Below are 20139 nucleotides of genomic sequence, written 5' to 3' on the forward strand. Positions count from 1 at the left end.
AAGTGTTTTGTGAACATGACTGGATATGTTGTTATATTGTGAGAATGTGAGTTGTGCATGTGTGAGTGTAGTATATTTTTGTATGTTTGTAAAAGGATATTTGGAGTATGAGCACCTGTGTCCATGTTTGAGTGGCTATTGCAAGTTTATTGCAAGAGTATACCTGTATGAATATATTGTGAATCAGTGCTTGCATATGTGTGTGTGAATGCAGTGAAGGATGGAACTCTGTTCTTCCCAGACAAATGATGGCAAACATCTTTTGGGAAGAATTCCTAGTAGAGCTGCCACTTCTGTTTGGAGGCATTAGTTGTCCCATTCCTAGAATTCGCATGGTTTGTTTCTAGGCCCATGCATCATTGCTGATCCACCACCCACTGCAGTAAGATCATAGATGGCCTCATTCTCCTGGAATGGATATCACTCAAGAGGTTGGCTTATTCATAGCAAGAGATGGAGCCATTACACGAACATCACCTGCTCAATCCTCTTTCTTCTGATTTCACAGTCTTCTGCTTTATTCCAGGAGCGGGAAAAGAGGTCATGCATTTCACATTTAAGAAATTATACAAATGGGGCCGGAGAGATAGCATGGAGGTAAGGCGTTTGCCTTTCATGCAGGAGGTCATCGGTTCGAATCCCGGCGCCCCATATGGTCCCCTGTGCCTGCCAGGAGCAATTTCTGCCAGGTGTGACCCAAAAACCAAAAAAAAAAAAAAAAAAAAAAGAAATTATACAACACATACACTTTGATTCTAGAACTATGAGAAAAGACTTATTTTTTAATTCTAAGAACAGCAATTGAAACAAATTTTAAGAGATGTCCATTCTTACAAATGCCAAAGTATGTAATTGCATTGTAATAAAATTCTAAAACATTGTAACTTCCCCACGTCCAATCTCTTTGTTCTGAAGTGAGTTAAGAAAGAAACAAAATTGGTTTGCATCCCTGTGATTTTTAGAGTAGGATGTGTTGCACAGATATCACTATATGCTTCAGAACATGTACTTGTTCCTTGAACTTCTTTCTTTTGTTATATTGAAGTTCCCACCGATGAGGATTTTATCATCCTAGAAATCATGTCATTGTATGATCTTTGCAAGATCTTTGCAGCCAAGATCACAAATTTAAGCAGACAAATATATACATAGAACTTCATATACCACCAGTGCCAATGGACTACTATCTACAATCTTTGTGATACCCATATAAAGCTGTCTACCGACCACAGATTCACAAAAGAGTTAAAACCTTCGAGGGTGAGTTTTGGATTTCTAAACATAGGATCTAAATATTTAAAATTTTGAATTATTTATCATTTTAAAAATGTATACATCGAATGGAAATCCCAATTAACTCTTTCTTACCCCTGAGCCACTTCCCAAATCTAGGATAACTAGAAATAATTCAGAATAGACAAACCACAGGTTTTTTCTGTGAATTATCATATTAAAAGATAGTTTCCAGTGGCTGAGGTTCTTAAGCCAAAGACGAGTGGTAAAGGTTTGAATTAAATCAAACAAACAAACAAAATACCTCTAAGTTAAGAGTATAGGAATCAGATAGGAAGAGGGCTCGTTAGTACCTATTGATTTTGGATTGTCATAGAAATATAGTGCTAATTTCTTTTGAGCTACAATGACCAAATCCCCCTGTTAGAACCAACAGATTTGGGGGGAGTCTTACCCTTGGTACCATCATTACCTGTGTTCTTTACAGAATACGTATCTTTAGTAATAAGACTAGCAACATAAGGGTCTTTCTCACATTGTTCTTCTATGAGGAATAATGAGTAATGTTGAGTAGAGACTGAGAATGCAAAAGCACTAAAATGGTATCTTGTATGGATTCTGGAATTTTTTTTCTAGAAAAGTGTTTTTATTGAAAGCTCAAAGGTGCTTAGGATAAAGCAGATCTAAAGATATTTAGAAAAATATGAAAACAAAGTTCATAAAACCTCAATGCAACAGAGTGAAAGTAACAAACTAGCAAACCATCTATACTTGACATGTTGATTGTGTTCACGCAACCCTATGCCAGTGCACTAAAATTCTTTTCTTCCTGCAACCAAGTTTTTATACTTCATATGCCTGAGAAATGCAATATTTTTACAATAGTTTTATTCAACAATTGGCAGCTTATTTTGATGAAGTTGATCGTCATTTATCTATTAGCCAATTATTGTACTATTGCTCTGTCTTTATACGCATAAAGTGTTTGTGATGAATACATTTCGCTATCATGTTTGTTTGTTTTTTAACATTTTTAACTTAAGACACAAGCAAATTTAAATGACACCTGGGATCTCTCTATTTCTGGTTGGAGATCTCATATATAATGGTAAATCAAATCCTGCAAATATTTCATCCAAATAAAGAATTCTTAAAGGAATGTGTCCCATTAGGAAAAACAACTATGCCAAGTTCTGTCCTCAAAAGTAGCTTGATATATTCAATGACTGATCACAGATATAATTTGCAAATCATCAATGGATAGTTCCCGTGGACATATCATCACTTTCAGATGTCTTATGAATGCAAATAATAAAACTAGGAAGAGTAGAGAAAACATTTCAGGATGACATTATCATATTAACACTCATAATACTTAGCAACAACAATTACTCTTCCTCAATTAAGACAGTATTGAATTACTATTGGGCTAGTTATAGGTAGTACATTTTTATATAGTATTCCTCTCATATACAACCATGCACCCAAATGAATATCAGGGCAACATATTTTACTGTTAAGGAATAAATCATATTTAAAATTTTACTTTTATTTTATGATTTTTTTCTTTAAGAAGTTATAGGGATCATTTACCATGCACGAATACTAACATCTTTCTGAGAACATTTCTGATATTGTTGATATAAGACAGAAAAGTTATTTATTTAAAGATTTCTTTCTTAATCTATAGTTTGAGGTAAATATATATTATTTGTTTGGTCAATTACTCTTTATGGCCAAATAAAGAAGACTAGCTGCCATGTTCAATCCAAATGAGTTGGTATATGACTATTTATAGGGACATTGATATTCACAGATTTTTTACAATCATGCTCCAAGTGAAATAAAAAAAATAAAATGCTACAAATATTACAATATAATAAGAGAAAAGCTAAAAATTATGTACAAATTCATTGACAACATCTGTGCAAGTGTAGTGGACAAAACATTTAAAAAAGAAATCTACAAAAAACCAAGGTAGATAAATTTATCAAATGTTGATAAATTTTCAGAGACAATATAAAGGTACACAAAACATGGAGGAGAGAGAAAATTGTTCAAAATAACCACTAAGTCAATACATAGAGTACAAGTTTACTACATTTATGTTACAGAATGATGGAAACCAGAGACAAACATGATTTGGTAACAAACAGCAAAGAAAGTTTCAGCAATCACAGAGAAGAAAGACTATTCTTTTTGGATGAACACACAGACGGCCACAACTTGCCACTTTGCCCTCATCATACACACATAGAAAACTAAAAGCAAATGCAAAAGTTGTCTATGGTCACACAGAACAGACAGAGGAGGGAAGCATTTGGCATGTTGCATCACAGGAAGTCAATCACGATTGGCTAACGATGATGGTACCTGGCTCTGTGGCAGGTCACTGGCTTGCCTGAGAGGAGTGACAGATGGAGGAGGCACACCGGAAGTGGATGCAGACCGGCCTAACTTGCAGCTTACTTTCGGTTCTGTGAACAAGGGGAAAGACAAAGGATTAGCTAGGCAATGTGTTCAGGGATGAAAACATGGTCAGAAGCCCTAGCGTTTGGCTGCAGATTCCTTCCACACACCAAAGGTACCAGTTGTTGGGAGCCTATAGGTTCTAAAATAATTTCTTAAAGCTAGACACTGTGTTAAATAGGAATGGTGATAGGGAGTAGCCTTGTCTTGTACCAGATTTTGGAGGAAAGACTTTTAGTTTATCTCCATTGAGTATAATATTTGCCATTGGCTTATGGAGATGGGGGCATTGGTGGTAGGAAGGTTGCACTGGTGAAGAGGGGTGTTCTTTTTTATAACTGAAACCCAACTAAAAACATGTTTGTAATCATGCTACTTAAACAAAGATATTATTATTAAAAAAAAAAAAAGCTTGACACTAAAAGGAGCCTTCCTCAAGATCTCCTTCTGGGTCTTAAGAGACACACAACGAAGCACGGATCTTGCTCCTTTGCACAAGGAATCTTTATTAGGACTTAATTCTACAGAGGTATTATTGGAGAAACAGCTTTCGTTAGGGTAGAAAGCAAGTGAACATGAGTCTTATGGGGGAATTGGTGTTTGGTATTCAGAGGCCTCTTATGTCTAGGAATTATTTTTCTACCCTCTCCAAAGATTTTATTCCTTTTTCTCAGTCGTTGCTGCTGTTAGTGTTACTGTTACTATTTTCTGCAAACAGGGTCTAGATGGGAAGAAAGATGAGACTCAGAGCCTCACTCAAGAAAAGCAAGATATTTGCTCAACCTTTGCACAGTATTCCATTCCTTTAGCTCTTTTACTCTCCTAAATCATAACATTTATGCTTTTATAAACTTTCAGCCTGTTTTCAATGCATCATTAATGCTATTCATCTTATTCTTTTTTACATTTTCTAATTATCATATAAGAATGCAATATTTCATAGTAATTCTAGTTTTTCAAAATTAAAAAGCATTTCCATAGATTACAGTTCCAAGGAACAAGATGAGCCACCCAGGCAATTGACAGCATGCTTCCAAGATTAAGATTTGGGATTGAAAAAAATTCCCTTTGGAAAAAAAAAAATCATAGATTTTGTGGTATAATGAGGATATTGCTTTTCAAACAAATGTGAGGATATTTAATAAACATAAAATAAAATCAGGTTATAAAATGAAAAATGTCATTTATAGCTGGATGCAAATACTTATTATAGCTGTTACGGTTTTTTTGTTTTGTTTTTATTGTTTTTTTTTTTTTTTGGTTTGGTTTTTGGGCCATATCCGGTGATGCTCAGAGGTTACTCCTGGCTCTGAGCTCACAAATCGATCCTGGCTTGGGGGACCATATGGGATGCCAGGGGATTGAACTGCAGTCCATCCTAGATTAGAGCGTGCAAGGCAAACACCCTACCATTGTGCCACTGCTCCAGGCCCTATAGCTGTTACTTTTTAAACACGTAGTAGAAGCTGGCTTCTGCTATTTCTTTACTGTTAGCTTACAGATGCTTTTTTTTAAAGCTATAGAAATAACTACAAATGTTTCCAATTTACTAATTAGAAACCTGATTTCATCAGGTTAATTTTTGTTTGACAATTAGATGAGAGCTTTTCTAAGAGCCTTTCTCTTTCAATTGGACTTAAATATTAAACTAATTAAACAGCAATCTTCAAGTGGTCTTAGATCACACAGTGATCAAGGAGTTAACTGGGGTCACAGAGCTGCTTACTAATGGGTGAAGGAAGATTTCTGCACATATTTGTAGGAATACCACCTTAGTACTCTCTTCTCTATGTATGCATACTTCACAAGAAAACCTAACAGTGTCACACATTTCAGCCTCCACTCACTGGCTCTCAGACATTAATTACCATAGAGTTCTTCTACTAGCACCCACAAAAAATACACAAAATAAAATCATCTTAGAGCATCACACCCAGAATTTTACATGTATCTCACCAAACTCACTTGTTCTTTACAAATTGCAGCCACTACTCACAGCATCATATTATAATTATTTCCTTTAAATGTATCAAGAGCCAAAAGCTTCTCTCTAGCAAAGTGGCAGGCTACAAAATTAACACACAAAAATCAATGCCCTGCTTATACAGAAATAATGATAGAGAAGAAATAGACATTAAAAAATAATATTCACAATAGTGTCACAGAAATTCAAATACCTTGGAAGTGAAGTGAACTAAAGAAGTGAAGGACCAATACAAAAAAAATTATAAAACATTTCCTTAAGAAATAAAAGAGGGGCCAGAGTGATAACACAGTGGTGTTTGCCTTGCAAACAGCTGATCCAGGACCAAAGGTGGTTGGTTCAAATCCCAGCATCCCATATGGTCCCCCATGCATGCCAGGAGCTATTTCTGAGCAGATATCTAGGAGTAACCCCTGAGCACCGCTAGGTGTGGCCGAAAAACCAAAATACCAAAAAAATTAAAATTAAAATTAAAAAATAAAAGAGGACAAGAAATTGGAGACATATACTAAGTTCATGGATTGGGAAGATTAACATCATTAAAATGACAATACTACAACAAAGCATTATACAGATTTAATGCAGTCCCTCTAAGGATACCCATACGATACCCATACTTTTTTTTAAAGAAGTGGGTCAAACATCCTGCAACATTCATTTGGAACAATAAACACCTCAGAGTAGCTAAAACAACACTTGGGGGAAAAAAGATGGGAGGCATAACTTTCCCCAACTTCAAATTGTGCTACAAAGCAATGATCATTCAAACACCATGGTACTGGGATAAAGACAGACACTCAGATCAATAGAATAGACTTAATTATCCAGAGAATGATCCCCAGACATACAATCAACTAATCTTTCATAAGGGGCAAGAAACACAAAATGGAGGAAGGAAAGTCTCTTCAACAAGTGGGACTGAGCCAACTGGTCAGCCACATGCAAAAAAACTCAACTTAGACCTCTTTCTAATGCTTCTGCACATCAAAGAAAATGGTGTCTAGTACACAAAGACCACCCATGCACAAAAGTCGGTGAAAATGGATTAAAGAACTTTATATCAAACCTGAAGGTATAAGGTATATATATATATATATATATATATATATATATATGAAAAAGTAGGCAAAATACTCCAATACATTGAAGCTAAAGGCATTTTAAAGGAGGAAACACCATATTCTAAACAAGTGGAAGCAGAGATAAACAAATGGAATTACATTAAAATGAGAAGCTTCTGCACTTCAAATGAAAGAGCAACCAGGGTTATAAGGTCACCCACGAATGGGAGAAATTATTCACCCAATATCCATCAGATAAAGCTCTAATATCTAAGATATACAAGGAACTAATAAAACTTAACAAGAAAAAAATCTAACCCCATTAAAAATGGGGAAAAATGAACAGACATTTTATGAAAAAAATGTTCCATATAATAATCAGGGAGATACAAATAAAAACAAAGAGATATTATCTCATGCTACTGAGATTGGCACACATCACAGTGAACAAGAACAAGTACTGCTGATGTGGATTTAGGGAGAGAGAATTCTCATTCAAGTTGGTGGGAATACTGACTAATGCAGCCTTTCTGGAAAACAGTATGGATATTCCTCAAAACATTGGACATTGAGCTCCCATATGATCCATCAACGCCACTCATAGGGATATACCCTAGGACCAAAAAACAAAACAAAACAACCACACAATACAACAATGCCTTCTGCACTCCTATGTTCATAGCAGTGCTATTTATAATAACCAAAATCTGAAAATTACTCAGATGCCCAAATACAAATGAGTGGCTAAAGAAACTGGTACATCTACATAATGAAATTCTACACAGTTGTTGTGAAAAAACGAAGTTGCAAAATTTGCCTTTACATAGATGGATATAGAGACTATTATGCTAAGTGAAATAAGTCAGAGCAAGAGAGATAAACACAGAATAGTCTCACTCATCTGTAGGATTAAAAAAAATAAAAAGACAATACAATAAAATAAATAAACAAAAGAAAAAATAATACCCAGAGAGAATAGAGATGAGGGCTGGAAGGACCAGACTATGATATGAAGCTTACCACGGAGTGGTAAGTGCAGTTAAAAAAATTGCACAAACAACTACCATAACAATGTAAGATAAAAATATAACGCTTGCCTCGAAGAAAGGCAGCGGATGGGGGAGGAGGGAATGGAGGGGCATTGGAGGCAAAAATTTTGCACTGGTGAAGGGGGACGTGCATGCTATGGCTAAAACTGAACTATGAACATGTTTATAAAAATGGTGCTTAAATAAAAAATCATTATTTTAAAAAAGAGAGAAAATGTATCATTTTCTAGGGACCACTAAAAATAGGTCTTGAAAATATGATAATAGATTCATGTATCAGAATATATATATATCAGTTTGCAGACATATATCTCTATATTTATTTATATGCATATCTTTTTATATTTATCTGTTGATAGATAGATAGATAGATAGATAGATAGATAGATAGATAGATAGATAGATAGATAGATAGATAGATAGATAGAGATATATATCTGCAAACATCCTGCCTTAATTTGTTTCTTCTATATTTATGAACTTGAACTTTGGCCTCTAGCAACTATTTTTCTCTTTCCATGTAATTACTCCAGATATTTATTTTTTATATATTTCCTCTTTGTATATATTTTCCATAAGCACTTTCTCCATCTGAAATTATCATTTGTGACTTCCTGTGTAATTGTTTTACCTCTTGAGTTACAATGGGGTTGCCTACTGCTCTGACTTCTTCTTTCCAGCCCTTGTGGGATATGAAATTGGGTTTTCAGTGACTTCTGGATGCTAGGCAATCTCATTGTCTGTTGAATGAAATCAGTGCATTGTTTTACTAAGAACCTTGGATCCCTTGTGATGATTGTTTATAAAACAACGAACAATCACATCCTTGTTTTACTGAATCTTAGAACCTTTTAAAGCACAAATACTGTTTCCATTTCCCTAGTCTCAGGGCTCCAAACCTTGTAACTTTCCAAATCAAAATAAGACCCAGATAAATTTGGCTTGGTAATTTTGGTAATTTTCTTTATTTTCAACAATAGCTTTTATATATATTAATTAAACTATAGTAATCTTGCCATTTAACAACTAGTTGTACATGTATTTAATCTGATATATATTAATTCTTATACACATATGTCTGTATACATATATAATGCACACAGATTTATAAACTCTCCAAAATCCTTTTTGCTCAAAACTAATTTGGACCCAATGCCATACCAAATTGTCAGCATTATATTTAATTTACTACTTTGTTAAAATGTTCTTAATTATTCCATATTTAAAATGATACCATCTTTAAATTAGTGATTTTCAAGAGTGCCTTATGAACTGGCTCACCTGATCAGATCCACTCTATTTTCCACTGAACCCCACTTACCCCAACATCTACAACTCTGTTCTCTGATCTCTGCATTTTATTTTGCTTCTAGCCATCCCCTCACAGTTTTTCCATTCCTGGATGTTCTTCAACTGACTTCATACCCATTCTCTGAAATCTACTTCACAGCATGCACTTCTATTACAAAGCATCTTGATTCTCTTTGGAGCAACTGTAGTTCTTAGAAAGTGTGTGTATTGCTTACTGTGACTTTGAGCATGTGTTTGTAGGAACCACATAGCAGGTGTTCAGAGAATCTAATTTTTTCTTTCACTAACACTCAAAAATCAGCTAAAAAAGGTCAATGTCACTTGTAAAAAGGGACAAGTAATATAAGAGCAGAATATATTTGAAGACCTGTACTTAAAGTTCAGGCTCCTCTGTTTGCTAAAGAAATAATCCTCATTCAATTGTTGGTAACTTTCTAGGATCAATTTTCAAGAGGTTTGGTGACCAGAAATTTTTTATTTTGGGGAAGGAGATTGTAAAATTTATCTCTGCCCTCACACTCTTGATAAGAGCTAAAATATGTGTGTAATCTGATAACATCTATAAATTATAATTGTAACTGTAAATTAACCTAACTTTGCTGGAGGTATAAATCCTTTTAACCCTTAGGGAATCATCTCTTATTTTATAAAATTATAGATAAAACATCCCTCAGAATTCTAGCTGAAATGTTTTTATAATGAATCAATGTTTTCTTATAACTTATTCATCTGATAACATTTTTAGTCTATGTGGAGTTAGAAAATTCAATATTATTTCTAGAAAATTATGACAAATAATAGTTCTTTCCTGTAGGATTCCTTTACAGTTTATGTTGAAGAGAATATTTCATAAGTGACAATATCAAAGGCCTTTCATATTACCTGATGTACTGACGGGTTAATTTCCCCTGCTGGACTTTTAGTAAGATTCTGATTTAATCAGTTTCTTTCAAATATAGACAGTAATATCTCTAAGGCACAAACTGAACCTTCTCAAAATCTAAGAAAATTCACAACTTTATCATCATTCAAAAAATGCCTTGTTTAACCAGCATTAAACATTGGTCTATATCAGGATTCTGTACTTCCAGTGCTTTTAGTCCCCCAAATCAATAATTAACTGCCTATTTCCAAGGCTATACACAGTACAAAGCATTTCTCCTGTGGGTTATTTCTAAAGTCAGTCAGTTCACCAACTTTCCACCCCAACATGGTTTGGTGTTAAAAGGGATCATCTGCTTATAATTCTACTTCTGCCGGCTGCCTGCAGTCATGACCATAATTCACTATGAATGCACTAAAACACAGGCTAACATTAGTGCAATGGTTTACCCTGTGCACATAAACAGCTGTATAAAAGCATACACAATCTTCAAAGCACACACACACACATAAACACATACACATATGATATCCATATGATGATAAAGCATGTATGTAAACTTTGAGACTTTTTTCATTGCATTTTTATTTTTCTGCATTGTACTTTGTTTCTTTCTTAAATTCTATATAATTCTGAATTTAAATACAGTTGAGATCAATTCTGATATTTGTGGGACGAGGTTAGTTAAAAACAATTCTTATGATATTGGATTGAGGTTCATTTGACCGAAAAAAATTTGTCAAGAGATTTAGTGCAAATCTCAGAGAAGATTTGAATTGTCAATGAACTTCTTAGAAGTTGCTCTTCTACAACTGTGACACAAAGTTAAGTTATCCAGGTCACTTCCCTCTGGCAGTGTACTCTGCTTTGTACCAAAGGGAGAGAGAAATCATGTTTGTTAAAACAAGATATTTTCATCCTGAACTTGCTACTATAAAATTACAAAGGATTCTGATAGTCTAAAGCAATTTTCATAGACCTCAAAATAGATCTAAAATAAAATCTCCCCCATAGAATAACATGAAGAGATCAGTTATGAATTAGATAATGCCTATTTATCCTCTTCTCAAATTAAAACTCTTCCTTTGTTAATTGGTCAATATTCCAAGGTATATGCTACATGGAAATATATTAAGTACCCATTAGACTATTATTTAGCAGACTTTCTTTCCTCATGAGAAACAGCCTTCACTATTTTGTTTAATTTTGTTTGAAGATAGTCATCCCTCATTTTTCATCTTCCCTTTAAGAAGAAATAAATTTTTGTTCAGGATTATGTTCCTTGGTATTGTTACAGGATAATCTCCAAAGCATCCACTGCTATTACTGTGAGTAGTGACTTTTCTAAGCCTTTGGAAAGCAAATACAAATGACTTTTCTGAATCTCTCTATCTACACAGTAATAAGAGATTAGTGCCATTTTTTTTTTATCAAGGAAGTACTTTCATCTCGCATCAAAGAAATGAAATCAGTCAAATTCTGAGGAGACTTATCTTTTCTCTATCTCATTTTTTCTCCAATACACAATGCTTTTCTATACTAGCAGAAGCTATGATTTCCCCAAGTCTTTCAAGCTTCTGGAAGTTTCTAATCAATGACTCAAGGCTGCAGGGATATCCCAGAGATGCATTTTTAAAACTCCAATGCATGCTCATAGAAAAGAGATTTATCTCTGGAAAAGTCTTTTCCGAAAAAGAAAATACATATATTTGAGATAAACTGGTGCCAGAGCAGTTTTTTCAAGATTGCTTTATAAATCTTTGTGGATTCTCAACATTTTATAATCTCTAAGCAAAAACATAAGATGCTTCTATGTTAAACTTTAGAGGACTATTTCACGCATGTAATTTAAATAATTATTTTTTATTTTAATTTGAAAACATGAACAGAGAACGATTTTTTATTTAAACATCTTTATTACGTACATGATTGTGTTTGGGTTTCAGTCATGTAAAGAACACCACCCATCACCAGTGCAATATTCCCATCACCAATGTCCCAAATCTCCCTCCTCCCCACCCAACCCCCGCCTGTACTCTAGACAGGCTTTCTATTTCCCTCCTACATTCTCATTATTAGGATAGTTCAAAACGTAGTTATTTCTCTAACTAAACTCATCCCTGTTTGTGGTGAGCTTCATGAGGTGAGCTGTTACTTCCAGTTTTTTCCTTTCGTGTCTAAAAGTTGTTATTGCAAGAATGTCTTTCATTTTTCTTAAAACCCATAGATGAGTAAGACCATTCTGCATCTCTCTCTCTCTCTCGCTCTCTCTCTCTCTCTCTCTCTCTGACTTATTTCACTCAGCATAATAGATTCCATGTACATCCATGTACAGGAAAATTTCATGACTTCATCTCTTCTGACAGCTGCATAATATTCCATTGTGTATATATACCACAGTTTCTTTAGCCATTCATCTGTTGAAGGGTATCTTGGCTCTTTCCAGAGTCTTGCTATGGTAAATAGTGCTGCAATGAATATAGGTGTAAGGAAGGGGTTTTTGTATTGTATTTTTGTGTTCCTAGTGTATATTCCTAGCTGGGTCGTATGGGAGCTCGATTTCCAGTTTTTGGAGGAATCTCCATATCGTTTTCCATAAAGGTTGAACTAGACGGCATTCCCACCAGTAGTGGATAAGAGTTCCTTTCTCTCCACATCCCTGCCAACACTGCTTATTCTCATACTTTGTGATGTGTGCCAATCTCTGGGGTGTGAGGTGGTACCTCATAGTTGTTTTGATTTGCATATCCCTGATGATTAGTGATGTGGAGCATTTTTTATGTGTCTTTGGCCATTTGTATTTCTAACAGAGAAGTATTTAATGGATTCTTGATGGACAGTGATTTCTTCATTAATCACAACACTCAGGAATCTTTTCTGGAGTAAAAACTGTATCCCATGATGATACAATTACATTTTTATTTTAGGGACTGGAGTAGTAATGAAAGTGGTTGGGCCTTTGCCTTGCACTCACTGACCTAGGACAAACCACTCTTTGATCCCCCCGGCGTCCCATATGGTCCCCTAAGCCAGAAGCTATTTCTGAGAGCATAGCAAGAAGTAACCCCTTAGCATCATCAGGTGAGGCCCAAAAACCACAAAAAAAATTTTTTAAATATAGATGTTATTTCTGGTGGGCATATATATACATATACATAATATATCATATATATATATATATTTGGGCCACACCTGTCAGCACTCAGTGGTTATTCCTGGCTCTGTGCTCAGAAATCACTCCTTACTGGCTCAGGGGATCATATGGGATGCCAGGGATTGAACCCATGTCCTTCCTAGGTCAACAGCATGCAAGGCAAACACCCTACTGCTATGGTATCTCTTGGGTCCCTATAGATGTTAATTTTAAATATAATTTTAAAAAATGCTGAGTATATCACATTGAACAAATGACACACTTCAATTGATTTAAATAGTCATTAATTTTTATTTGACATTATTATCATTACTATTATTGTTATATTATTATTACTATTATTTTTCTTTCACCAATCCCCATTTTCATGTTTTGGTTTTGGGCTAAGCCTAGATTAGTAGGTTGTTTCTTCCAGTTAAGTGTTTAGGGAATTATGTGGTGCTGGGAATTGATGTCAGGGCTCTTGTATGTAACAAGCATGGACTCCAAACATTTTATCTATCTTTCCAATACCAATTATTTTAATATTAAGTATTTAATAGATCTTCTAGTAGGTTGAGGTCTCAGTATATGGCCTTGGTGCTGAAGAAGAAAAGAAAATCTGGTCATTTTTGTGATCATCTATGACCAGTGTGTGTGTATGTGTGTGTGTGTGTGTGTGTGTGTTGGGGGGGGGAAATAAACAGGAAGCACAAAGTAGAGCTCATGAATAGTAGCTCTTCTTTTATTTACTTCAGCTTCCTATGGAGGAAAATACTCTGTTTCTCCTTAGAAATCATTGAAACTAGTTTCAAATGACTTGCCATGTTCTATACTTATAAACCAAGGTTCTAACGTTATCTGAAAGGGTGAAAGTGAGATAGTCGAGTTCTTAATATAGGAGACATTCTTATCTCTTCTAAGAATGCAGGAACTCTGTTGAAACCCTAAAGCTGAAAGAAAAATGAGGTGATGGTATGGTAGCACAGTGGTAGGGTGTTTGCCTTGCACGTGGCTGACCGAGGACGGACCCGGATTTGATCCCCAGAATCCCATATGTTTCTCGGAGCCATAGATGATTTCTGAGCGCCGCAGGATGTGGCACCCCCCAAAACAAAAACAACAAAAATAACTAGTGATCAAAGTAGGGCATTATCAGACCCATTGTAGGGTAAAGAAAGAGATTCAAACTATGCGATAGTACAGGAATCTCCACTGAATTACTTTTGAAAATCTAAAGAGTTGGACTTAGCTTGCCTTTCACTTTATTGTGTCCAGAGGACATAAATCATGCTGTGACTGTGAGGGGATGCTCTTAATGCTGAGATGCATGGCTGCTCTCTTACATGGCAACAAGCCATAGACGATGGCATTAATGGTCTATTTGCTCTGACAGCTCCTTTTATGATAATAAATAATTTGAAAACACCCTTAGGATCTTCATTATTTTAGTTGGATGTAAAAAAGCATATCTAGACATTGAAAAATACCTTACTTTACACTTAAAATAAGTATATTTGTATAAAGCAACCAATTTCATGTATTTAACAAGTAATGTAAACTCCATGTTTGTCTTTCAAATCAAACTAGCAAACAAGTTTTGTGCCAAGACATAAACTTAATATTTTTTGATTTTGTATCAGTATTGAACAAAATTTGGGGAAATTTTAAGCTGTTGAATTAAAATCAAAATTAATAAAAAGACAAGATCAAAATTAATAAAAGAAACAAAACTTATCACCAGCTATTCAGAAAGAATATATGACAAAAATATTGTCCTTTAAAAAAAAGTAACACTTAGTTTCTAGATAAGAAAATATGAAACTAACCAGGCTTAAAATGTGCATGCATGTCATCCATTTTAATAGCTTCTATTTCTAATAAAATTCAAAATTAGATATAATAGTGATGATATTTCTTCTTAGTGTCATAAATCTGTGGTTTGTTGAAAGTTTAAGTATCTTCTTATATTGAAGAGTCCTTCTGGAATGTTCCAATCAATGGTTATTATTCTTAAACTACTAATTTGAGCTAGCGTTTCTTATAGACCTAAACTAAAAAATAAACAGTATGTTTGAATGATTGGAAATTTCAAACTGACCTGCAATAATGACCACATGGCTCATTCTACAGCAGAACTTCAAGCATGGTCTAAGGCCCTTCAGAGAAGGAACAGTTATGAAATTATAATCATTTTTATTATCAAAATATTATAGTAATTTGCTATTCTCTTTTTTCCACCTATTGGCAAATGAAATGAAAATCCAAAACCAATGCAGAATAAATAACCTGTGATCCTAGCCACTTAAAATGGTACACTTTGTATGGTTACTATCATTAACTTGGGTATTTGGCAGTTATTTTCATACAGAATGAATTAAATGAGCTTTGAAAAATATAATTAAAGGTACTCATTAACAATGACCAATCTGAGATTTCAAGTCAAATGAAAATGTGAAGAGCTTGTGTCTACCATTATATAGCTGGGCATTAACCTCTTCCTTAAATACATTTCTTGTGAGATCAAAGGTGGCATCAAGGAAGGTGCTGTGTTGATTTTTATAACAAAATATATCAGTAGAAAAGATTGGTGTGATTTAGTGAACTGATATTTCTAAAAGCAGGTATCATAAATCATGCATGAGTAAAAAATGCATTTAAACTACAAGAGGGACCAACAAATTTTAATGAAACAGGGCATTATATATTTATTTATATGTAACTAACCTTTGCTAACCTGCTATTTCTTGAGTTTCCTAAAGGTAGTTAAGATTATAATAATAACATAAAAGGATAGTAAAATAGTTTTCTCTTTACAAATATAGATCTGAACATGGACAATAATTTCAAAGCAGTTTTGTGAGTCTGTCCTAATGAACTAGACTTTAAAGGGATTCAGAAAATTTAAACCAATGCCTATTAGTTTAGGAGCTGTAATAATTTGGAAAGTAAATTCTATGTAAGGGAAAATTGCATTTATGTCAATATATAACTTCTTATTAACCTTTTATAATCATGCATTGTTTTTTAATTTAACTGTTGATTTAACTGTTGATTTGATAGCATTAGTACTTCAAAATTTTCTTTTTTATTGTTTTTGCATTACATCCAGTGATGCAGTGGTCAGGCTTACATTTGGCTCTGAACTCAGGGCACAGACCATAGAGTATACTGGGTGCTGAAACTGGGTCAATCACATACAGTGCAATTATCTACCACTGTACCTTTTCTTTCGTTCAGTTCTTTGAAATTCTTAATCATTTTAAGAACCTAACATAGTCAAAGGTTTAAGTATCATATTTTCCGGCATATAAACGACTTTTGAAATGAAAAAAAGTCAACCGAAAATCGGGGGTCATCTTATAAGCCGAGTATATCCCAAAAAACGTTTTTGATATGGCACTAAATGAAAATCATCTGGATATTGCCATGAAACGAATTTTTCAACTCGATCCTGCACCAATCACTACAAGGCTACTCAGACCACCTGTCTAACTCAGCCAATCCAAGCAGGCTTTTTATGCATGCAAATTATAAAATGCTCTGTACTCAAAGCTACACTGTAAAAAGCCTGCTCAGATTGGCCAGATTCGGAGAGGAAGTCTAACATTGGGGAGTCGTCTTATACGCCGGAAAAATATGGTATTTAACTATCATTTTGTATATAAAGACTCTCAGCCTACCCCAAATTCTCTTTGCTAAAAGTCAATTTTTATTTAATTAATTTTCCTGTTGAGTATTTAAAAAAGAAAAGACAAAATGAAAGAAAATATGACACTGATATATAGAAACCTGGGAAAAATTTGAAAATTATAAGGGTTTGGGGGAAATCACCACTGTGAAATGCTGCCCTGGAAATATCTCTGTAGAAATGCCCCAGAAGTAGTGTGCCAGCGTGAGCAGCATGAAGAAAAACCTCAAGAAACATTAGATATTGTATTGTAAAAGCCTAATAAGATGTTTCAGGTCTTCTGTGTCATCTAATAATGTATAAATTGCTCCTGACAATAGTATGTCTGGTCCAGTTTCCATAATCAGTTTTATTTATAGTGTTCCCTGACATACAGCAATAGAATCAATATTTTTTCCATTCAAGCAATATATTGTAGAACTTCAATCAAGTCACGACACTTTTCCTAACACACACTTCTTCCCTATCTTTCTTTACTTATCTGAAAAATTTTTGTGAATAGGATCATGTTTATTATCTCTCCCCTTTATGTCTACCAAATAATGTAATAATCATTACAGCTAACAACTCGAGTAGTACTTAATGAATGAGTTATTTAAACCATCTTTTATTGAGTTATTTTTATTTCTTTCAAGTTTAATTTTGATATTGTAACCTGTAATACTGAAAACAATAGTTTCAGGCATCAATCTCTCACCACCAGTGTAAACAAAAATTTAAAGAGAGAAAGTGAGAGAGTTGTTTAATACTTAATATTAGTAAATTCATCCATTTTTTCACTTTTTAAAGATTTTTTCTAGCAAAAGACAAAAAATGCAACAATTTATAATGATCGAACTTTTCATTAATTGTAGTCCAGAAGAAACTGCAGTACCTATTTTGGACAGTAGATGGCAACACAAATATGATTTACATTCAAGTCGGCTTATATAGTTTCTAGAATTAGCATCTATAAGGACCCAGCATAAGTTAAACAGAACCTTCTTATTTCTACTACTGACTATGGCTTTTCATAGACAGGGAAAATAAATACTCTGTGGTTAGAATTAGTACATCATAGGCTCAAGGTCTTTCCAAAGAAAGCAAACTTCTGTCAATGAGAGGTCAGCTACTGGGACAGAGGATAAGGGTGGGGCAGTATTCCCTCCTGTAAATGGCACACAGCTTGTCTTGGAGTTAAAACTCCTCAAGCCAGTTTATGTCATGACTCCCAAATAGAGTCAAAGTGAGGGTTTCCAGAGAGGAAATTCCAGTGGATTTCCAGTGAAGGAATCTAAATTGTTTATGCCTGCTGGATTCTTTTTCCCTGATGTCATCAAAGAGTTTTGGAAACACTATGTTTTTCTATGAGAACAAATTATTATCAAGCTGTGTTTTCTCTCAGGAGATTTCAAGGTATTTTAAGAAGGACACAGCTCAAGGTCTATGCATGTGCTTAGAGAAATCAAGTCTAAGACTGTATATATTTTCAAGCTTAAACAATATATATGTACATAGGACACAATAATATGTTACTGGCATTTGCTTAAAAAAATTCACGAGGCTTAATGTGTGCTTTTATGGTGTATGTATGTGCATTAAACAATATTATCAATTTTTTGGCTCCTGTAAGTGTGACCAATCAATTTATAAATAAATAAATAAATAAATGTAGTCAGTATATAAATGGGTGGAACAATGATCTTATACATAACTGGAGAATCATGCCTAGCATTCTGGGTTACATATCAGTGGTCAGAAAGCCCTTTGCTGTAGTTTCATCAGAGACAAAAGTGCACTTCTTTGAAAAAGTTTCTACCCCCTAGAGTATCTTACTCTTGTTCTCTTGGGTGGGTGAAATGAGGATTTTTCTGAATAAAAATAGTCCCTGCCTCTCTCCAGGCCTTGATGTCCTCATTTCTAAATCCAACCAAGCAGATAAGACCAGTCCTACCCCAAAAGTCTCCTTCCCTAGTGACTACCCTTCTTTAAAAAGTGTCACATGTAGGGGCTGGAGTAGTGGCACAAGCGGTAGAGCATTTGCCTTGCATGCACTAACCTAGGACGGACCATGGTTCTATTTCTCTGCGTCTCATATGGTCACCCAATCTAGGAGCGATTTCTGAGCGCATAGCCAGAAGTAACCCCTGAGTGTCACCGGGTATGGCTCAAAACAAAAAAATAAAATAAAATAAAATAAAGGGATAAATACAGTCTCACCAAAATCATTGTTTGGAGGAGAAAAACCCATGGCATAGTCCTCATGTGCTCAAGGTTTTTTTTTTATTATTATTATTATTTTTAGAATAAATAAATCATCTTGTTCTAAACATCTCTTTGTTAAAGAGGCAGATAAATGTTCTGGTCTAGACAAATGTTAGAAAAAATCTTTACTGGATTATGGGCAAAACTATTTGGGTAAACACATTGATCTTCAGCATTTCTTTACCTGATCTTTACATGATCTCTTTACCTGACTGGAAATGTGATCCTTGAGCTAAAGATCTTGGCAGTTTAAGCTCCATGAAGAACTTTCTGTCACTTTTATGCAAGCCTAGAGCAGGATGTAGCCAGCTGCCCATGTAAAGCTCTTGGCTTTCTTTTCCTTACAGCAACTCTGTTACATGGTGACTTGCATCCTCCCTACTTCACCACAGTGCCACCATAGCCTTGTCTCTTGATTGTTCTTTCCCTTAATTCACGCAGATGTCAGTTCCTAAGCACAAGAATGCCATTACACACTTACCAGGAACCCCAGTGTCATTTTTCTTGGTGGTTTTCATCATAGATTATAATTAAATTTATAACCTGGTGATTAATAGCAATCTCCCAGGCAGGGATGTGGCAAAAAGTCAAGAATATGCATAAATCCTGGGTTCAATCTTGATATCACAAAGAGACAAACAAGAGCAGCAATCTCTTTCCACATGATCCATACTCAAATCATAATAACTTTATATTTGACAGAGAGTGAGGAGGAGCAAGAAAGAGTGAGAGAATGAATGTCTGATTAATAGATTAACTAAATAAACTCATGGAAACAGAACTATTCAAAGCATCAAAATTTGTGCTTTGAATCTACTACTATGCCCACAAGGAATCTGTGCAATTTATGTTATTTCCTGAGTCACTGTTTTGTCATTCATGTCACCTAATTATAACACCATCATTGGGGGCTGGAGCAATAGCACAGTGGGTAGGATGCTTGAATGTATACAGCCAACCTGGGACCAACCTGAGTTTGATCCTCTGCATCCCATATGGTTTCCTGAGCCTAGCAGGAGTTATTTCTGAGCACAGAGCCAGGAATAATCCCTGAGCACCTCCAGATGTGACCCCAAAAGAA

General features: G+C 34.7%; 1 protein-coding gene across 1 annotated transcript in view; it reads right to left on the bottom strand.

Moving 5' to 3' along the window:
* NYAP2 (neuronal tyrosine-phosphorylated phosphoinositide-3-kinase adaptor 2) overlaps positions 1-20139 on the bottom strand; it is a 282724-nt gene that overhangs the window by 42510 nt on the left and 220075 nt on the right. The window contains 1 exon segment of the mRNA XM_049768157.1: positions 3607-3710. Within this exon segment, the coding sequence (XP_049624114.1) occupies positions 3607-3710 (104 nt within the window).

The sequence above is a fragment of the Suncus etruscus genome, chromosome 2 (genome assembly GCF_024139225.1).
Source record: "Suncus etruscus isolate mSunEtr1 chromosome 2, mSunEtr1.pri.cur, whole genome shotgun sequence".
Classification (NCBI taxonomy): Eukaryota; Metazoa; Chordata; class Mammalia; order Eulipotyphla; family Soricidae; genus Suncus; species Suncus etruscus.